Raw genomic sequence first — 7,500 nt, 5'->3', positions numbered from 1 at the left:
CTGTTAACCTTCAATAACCAGACCCACAAAGACATGGGTGTTAGATTTGGGAAGGAAACGGATGGGAAACTGATGTCATGGGAGACTAATACAGGAGATGACCTATGCCGAACTCATTATGCCTGTCATCAAATTTCCCCCACAAAATAAAGTTGCACTCATTCGTCGCATCTCGCTGCCAACAGACATGAGCAACCATCTGTGGCGTAGATTCAAATAAACACTCGCTGCCTTTTGTAACGGCATTTTCTCCACAATTATAGATCAGCGCTGGCCCGTCTGCAATGGAAAAATTACTTAATGACTTTCCCCTCTCTGCTCCTCCCAGGATCCCTCTGCTGCTGCTGCCATTGTTGAACCTGGCTGTGCTCCAGATGTCTGTAGGAGACACAATTGTGGGAACACTCGTTAGCAGGCTAATGAAGAGCCGGCTGTGTGTGCTCTCTGTATACTCTCAGCGAGCACCTAATAAAGCGCTGTCTACTAATACACGGGGTGGGTATCAGCTACTAAAGTGCCATCCGCCTCCAGGTTCTCCTTCTGAGATGCTTTTCTGCACCACCACAGCTGTAAAGACATGGTTACTGTCGTCTTCCCGTCGGCTCCAACCAGTCTGGCCATCCTCCTCTGACCTCTCTCGTCGACAAGGCCTTTCTGTCGGCAGAGCTGCCTGCCGCTCACTGGTTGTTTCTGTTGTTCCATGATATTCTGTGTCAACTCTGGAGGAAAGCTCTGCCCAGGAGAGCTCACCTCGGATTCACGCGAGATCACCAGGTCACGGTCGCACGACAAATCCATCTCGCCGCGCTCCAACAGTGGTTTATTGACCAATCGGCGTCCTATGAGGCAGCTACGGGCGGGCTTTGGTGTGATTGCTAGCGAGAGCGAGCCTCTGATGGACAGATGGTTCATCCAATCACCTGCCAGGTACTTCCCGAGGGACTCACTCCCAGATGGCTATGTGAAAACAAACCATCCGGCAGCGTCAACTTACAGGAGAGCAGCAGTTTCAGAAATACTCACACCAGCCCATCTGGCACCACCAACCATGCCTGAGATAAAAAAACAAAATACAAATCCCCATTCTGATGCTTGATGTGAACATGAACTGAAGCTGCTGACCTGCATGATCGTATGCATCGCACTGCTGCCACATGATTGGCTGATAGGATAATTGCATGAATAGGCTAAGCAGGTGTACAGGTGTTCTTGTGAGTGTATGTATTAATGTCTCTTTTGTGACATATCATGGTTGTTATCTGATAGAAGTTGTTACAAGATGGATTTTGTACAGAGAAGATATATTCAGCTGGTCGCTTTAACACACAGGTCAAGTGTCAACACAAAGGCTCCCTCCTCTTGTCTCCCGCTCCACACTTGTTCTCTCTCCACCTGTCTCTCTCTCTCTCTCTCTCTCTCTCTCTCTCTCCCTCTCTCTCTCTGTCTCTCTCCCCCTCTCTCTCTCTCTCTCTCTCTCTCTCTCTCTCTCTCTCTCTCTCTCTCTCTCTGTCTCTGATGTACCTCTCTTGTCTTCTTTTTATAGCCCCCCCTCGTTCTCTCGATCCTCCTCTATCCCTCTCTCCGTTGGTGTTTGTTGTGTTGAGAAATCCTCTTCTGATTGAAGACTTATCAAACAGCTAAAACTGGCCCAGTGAACGCAGTGCAGAGTTATGACTTGGCAAGAGGTTATTTCCTACATCAGTCTAAATGGAAAGTAAATATTGCTCTGTCTGGGCCAGAAAAAGGGACTGGACAGATTAAGCCAGTACAGGAGAAGGAAATAGAAACGTCTACTCTCTACACATCTTCCCTATCTAGAATATGACGGCCGGGGTTCCAGCGGCCGGGGTTTCTGCGGCGGCGCACAATAGACCCTTTTCACGGGGGCCATTTTGTGTCGAAAAGGCAGGGTAAACACAGATGCAAGCAAAACACTAATGAGGGTTTCCAACTTCCATGATTGGAATTTGGAAACGCTCATTAGTGTTTTGCTTGCACCTGCCTTTTCGACACAAAATGGCCGCGGTGAAAAGGGTCAATTGCTCAACAGTTGAGCGTGTGAAGGGCACAATATTTCTGGTAAATTTAATTAGGAAATGGATAAGTAAGCAAGATTGAAATGATATGGCCAACGTTGCACTTAGAGACTAGATCGATACATTATTGATCAGATCAGTGATTCACTCGACAGCTTCTCAGGGTTTTCAAGAGCCATGCATGACCACAGCAAAACAATGCATTTAGACATTTAAATGACCATAGCTGTATGTCTACTCTGAAGTTGATTTGATTAGGGCCAAGGAACTACGGTATGCACTATACTATTGTTACTATGGGATAGAAAGCAGGACTTAATGAGTAGGGAATAGAGAATAAAGAATGGGAAACATTTATACGTTAAATCAAACGTGTGCAATCTTTTTATGTTTTTTGGTACAAGGGTATCGGCCGGCGAGCCGCACGCAGCTTGGCTGCTACGCGAATTGCCCGCAGCTTGGCTGCTGCGTGGCCTCACCTGCTCTATTGGCATGCGCAGCGCACAATTGCTCAACTTTGCCTCACTGATATCATCACTGTCACTGATGAGCATCAGTGCCCATGACATCATCAGTGATGTCATAAGATGATTTTGGTCAATAATGATGTCACTGATGACATCAACGATGATGTCATAGACATTGTGAAATCGTCAGTGGGACAAGAATTGAAACAGACAGACAAAGCCCACTTGCTCCCTTTTCTATAATAAAGGAGGATACATGAGTTGGAGAAAGTGATCATGAGTTGAAATGATATACGACCTACTGATGCTATGATGCTACCTCTGCTAGCCGCTGTTAGTTTCCTATTCCCCCCTGTGCGAGGACTTTTAATCCCAGCCTTTGGGGTGTTTGTGTTTGTGTTCTGATGACGGGGTTACGGCTGTTCCACCTTAAATCAAGCTGCTTGCCTGCCTGGCTGCACTGAGCCCATGTTCCCAAAATATCTGGATGAAAGATAAACCGCCCCCTCTCCCCCAGCCCCCTTTCCCTCTCCCATGCCTTCCTGAACTCTTCTCTTAATCCCCCTCCCTCCTCACCCCCTCTCTTCTGCCCCCTCGTGTTGTCTCCACCCATCCTAACCCCCCCCCCCCGCTTTTATCATCTCCCTGTTTTCTCCCTCTCTCCTGTGTTCTGCTCACTCCACCCCTAAGGCTATGCCCCTCCCCTCTCTCCTCCCATCCCGACCTCGACCCAGTCCTCCTCTCCTCTCTCTCTCCCCTCCTCCACCTTTCCCCTCCCCTCTGTCATTAGCTGCTATATAAGAGCATTGCATCCCTCTCCACCTCTCTCACACACACACACATACAGTACGGTGTGTTTTCTGGGAAGGGGAACAGTCCAGGAGGGGAAACTAGGGATTATATTGTCTACCTGCCTGTCAAGGAATTTATATTCCTATCTGGAACTTCCATTAAAGAGGTACAGCTTTTTGTTTCGTCTAGTAATTAAATGCTGCTAATTTTAGCTAAGATTGTTAGTATCTTTGCTTCATAAGCTTCCACTATAGTGAATGTTGGTTAAAGAGTATTGTGTTTTAAAAATGATGTGCATGATTTTAATGTTTAGTCGGCTGTGCTGTTTCTGCAGCAAACTGTTGAATCATCCGCCTGAAAGCTTAAAAAATAGAAGAAAAAAAAATGAATTAGAAATAATACAATTTTTAGTGTGTGCGTGTGCGTGTGTGCGTGCACGTGAGTGCGCAGCTGCATGCATGTGTGTTTCAATATTTCCGGGTCACCTGCTTAAGAGGATGCAATCAGAATTGTATGCTGAAAATGTAATTTCTAAGGATTTTAGAACAATGTAAATGTAATACATTTCATATCTAGGATTTGTATGGCTGCAACTAGATTGATTGCATCAATGTTAATTTATATTTTTTCTATTTCCTTTTCACTTACCGTATCCCTCTCATCCCTCCCTTTTCTTCTGTCTCTTCTTGTGAGCATGCATCAGTACATTTTCCACCTTCCTTCCTCGCTCTTACATAACCATCATAACCATCTGATCATAAATCCAATGTCTGTTTTTCTTCCTTATCTTCTGCAGATCTTGGAGCAACAGCTGAAAGTGACCCGGCATTTCTGACACAATCCTAACATACAACGCTACAAGTGCCAAGCCATCATTGTGCGCCAGCGACGTCTTCATCAGCTCAGCTGTCCGTCAGCAACATCGTCGTCCGTCGTCGACATCGCCAGTGCCAGTGACATCATCAGCGAGTGCCCTTGACGTCGTCGGAGAGACCATGAGCAGTAACTACAGTGTGGCGCTTTTAGGCCCCGCCCCCTGGGGCTTCAGGCTGCAGGGAGGGAAGGACTTCAACATGCCACTCACCATCTCCAGGGTAAGACTGAAACAACGTGCACGCACACATACCACACACACACACACACACGCACACATGCACACACACACTTGTGTACACCCACTCCTCAGAGGGCTGTGGAATGGCATTCCCACAATGCGATTTAGCTGATGGGTGATGAAAAAGACGAAGACTGTTTTCCATCTCTCCTCCATTCTCTCTCTCTCTCTCTCTCTCTCTTTCTCTCTCTCTCTCTCTCTCTCTCTCTCTCCCCTCTTGCCACCACCTCTTCCACCTCCTAGTAACCCCTGACCCACCCTTCCACCCCTGCCCCTCCCTAGTGGCCACTCACTGCTTTCTAGCGTTCTATTCGTTGCACTTCAGTGTGAGTGTCTATAATACAGCAATCAAAAGCTCTGGCACACACAACTGCTGGCTTCTATCCCGCTGCATGAACAAATAACTTGATGGTCCCTTGATTTCTATCATGTGTCTATTTGTAACATTTAGACTTTCCTCTCTGTGCACCGGACATGCACACACACATACAGTACACACACACGCACGCACGCACGCACACGCACACACGCACACACACACACACACACACACACACACACACACGCCCACACACACCCACACACACCCACACACATACATGTGCACACAAATACATTCCCCTGTGCACTTGAACTATACTGTGATCCTGAAACATGATACTCTAAGTATTCAAGCTTCTGTTCTGCGCTGCTTAGACACTGTGGCTTTATTGGCTAACTCTGCATGCAGCTGACAGACTGTGACAAAACACACACACACACACACACACACACACACACACAACAAATCAGTAAAATTGGCAGTGTAGGGACTTATGGCAACATGAGACTGATGAATGGGTTGCCAGGTCCTGTGCCAATCCCACTTGGGGCCGCTTTGGGTTGCCATGTTTGTGTTATTACTTTGGATGTGAGACTTTTCCCACTAACTGGAGCCATGTGAATTCTTGCCATACTGGTGTGTGTGTGTGTGTGTGTGTGTGTGTGTGTGTGTGTGTGAGTGTGTGTGTGTGTGTGTGTGTGCGTGTGTGTGTGTGTGTGTGTGTGTGTGTGTGTGTGTGTGTGTGCATGTATGTGAGTGTGTGTGTGTGTGTGTGTGTGTGTGTGTGTGTGTGTGTGTGTGTGTGTGTGTGTGTGTGTGTGTGTGTGTGCATGTATGTGAGTGTGTGTGTGTGTGTGTGTGTGTGTGTGTGTGTGTGTGTGTGTGTGTGGTGTGTGTGTGTGTGTATATATGTGAGTGTGTGAGGACCGTGAAATATGCTTATCTGAATAACTGTGACAAAAGCCCAGAGACAAACAAAGAAAGAAAAACAAGCGCGATGCAAGTAAGACAAAGGTGACATGAGAAAAGGAATGAAAAAAATCGAAAGGAAAAGGAAATAAAATCTATCCTCAATGGCGACCACAAAAGACTGTCTGCTGCCCAGAGAAGTTGGCAGTCAGTAAACCGTAACGGTCCAACCAGCCCACGGTGACCACTGAGATAGTATGTGACCTTTCAGTGTCGCATCAGGATGATGTCAATATGCTCTGAGGTTTGACACTTTGCCAGTAAAGTAACGGCACACAGTGGTGGCTATTGATGCAATCAACATGTGTTAGGTCTACTGACATTCATGGAATGTAAGTTGTTGACAAGGCTAACCCAAAGCATAACCCTTTGAATCCAGATTATATCCAGAACACTTTTAAAATGTTCAGAAGTCCACAGAGCAATTTATATTAAATGGTAAATGGATGTGCATTCATTGTATATAGCGCTTTTCTAGTCAACCGACCACTCAAAGCGCTTTGCAATAATGCCTATATTCACGCACACACTCACACACCGATGGCAGGAAGCTACAGCTGGCACAGCCATCGGGAGCAATTTGGGTTTCAGTGTCTTGCCCAAGGACACTTCGACATGCAGACTGGAGGAGGCGGGGATCGAACCACTGACCTTCTGATTAGTGGACGACTAGTCTCGCTGGCCAGCCTCCCCTCCCCACCCCACCCAAAATGCACTGCTGTTCAGAGGTAGTCAGAAAAGTCCCTCTCCCTCGTTTCCCTTGAAATGTTTGTTGCCATTGAATATGAATATTGTATCTCCAATGACTCAGTATCTTAGGAAATACGTTAAATCAGCTTACTTTCTCATCAAAGGTGAAACGTGTGCATGTAGATGAGCAGAGGAGGGAAGAGGGGAGGAGAGGAGAGGAGAGCAGAGGAGAGGAGAGCAGAGGAGAGCAGAGGAGAGCAGAGGAGAGCAGAGCAGAGCAGAGGAGAGCAGAGGAGAGCAGAGGAGAGCAGAGGAGAGGAGAGCAGAGGAGAGGAGAGCAGCGCAGAGGAGAGCAGAGGAGAGCAGAGCAGAAGAGAGGAGAGCAGAGGAGAGGAGAGCAGAGCAGAGGAGAGGAGAGCAGAGCAAGGGAGAGGAGAGCAGAGGAGAGCAGAGGAGAGTAGAGCAGAGGAGAGCAGAGGAGAGCAGAGGAGAGGAGAGCAGAGCAGAGGAGAGCAGAGGAGAGCAGAGGAGAGCAGAGGAGAGCAGAGGAGAGCAGAGCAGAAGAGAGGAGAGCAGAGGAGAGGAGAGCAGAGCAGAAGAGAGGAGAGCAGAGGAGAGGAGAGCAGAGCAGAGGAGAGCAGAGGAGAGCAGAGGAGAGCAGAGCAGAAGAGAGGAGAGCAGAGGAGAGGAGAGCAGAGGAGAGGAGAGGAGAGGAGAGGAGAGGAGAGGAGAGGAGAGGAGAGGAGAGGAGAGGAGAGGAGAGGAGAGGAGATTAGAGGAGAGGAGAGGAGAGCAGAGCAGAGCAAGGGAGAGGAGAGCAGAGGAGAGCAGAGCAGAGGAGAGGAGAGGAGAGGAGGGGAGAGGAGGGGAGATGAGAGCAGAGGAAAGGAGAGCAGAGCAGGGGAGAGGAGATGGGAGGACAGGAGAGCAGGAGAGAGGAGAGGAGAGGAGAGCAGAGGGGAGGAGAACAAAGGGGAGGAGAGCAGAGGAGAGCAATGGAGAGGGGAGAGGGGAGGAGAGCAGAGCAGAGGAGAGGAGAGGAGAGCAATGGAGAGGAGAGGGGAGGAGAGGAGAGCAGAGGAGAGAAGAGGAGAGCAGAGGATAGGAGAG

The 7,500-nt window shown here is 48.3% G+C and overlaps 1 protein-coding gene across 6 annotated transcripts in view; it reads left to right on the top strand.

Annotated features, from left to right (window-relative positions):
- The first annotated feature begins 3,337 nt into the window (after nt 1-3,337).
- Nucleotides 3,338-7,500, top strand: part of pdlim5a (PDZ and LIM domain 5a) — a 95,822-nt gene continuing 91,659 nt past the window's right edge. For all 6 annotated transcript variants that reach the window (XM_083644784.1, XM_083644783.1, XM_083644781.1 and 3 more), the window contains exons 1-2: nt 3,338-3,461; nt 4,092-4,389. In XM_083644784.1, coding sequence (XP_083500910.1) covers nt 4,291-4,389 — 99 coding nt within the window. In that variant the 5' untranslated portion in view covers nt 3,338-3,461; nt 4,092-4,290. The remainder of the gene's footprint in view (nt 3,462-4,091; nt 4,390-7,500) is intronic.

Source organism: Poromitra crassiceps, assembly GCF_964638095.1.
Source record: "Poromitra crassiceps genome assembly, chromosome: 10".
Classification (NCBI taxonomy): Eukaryota; Metazoa; Chordata; class Actinopteri; order Beryciformes; family Melamphaidae; genus Poromitra; species Poromitra crassiceps.
The sequence above is the reverse complement of the archived record's forward strand: the minus strand, read 5'-3'. Positions and strand labels throughout refer to the sequence as shown.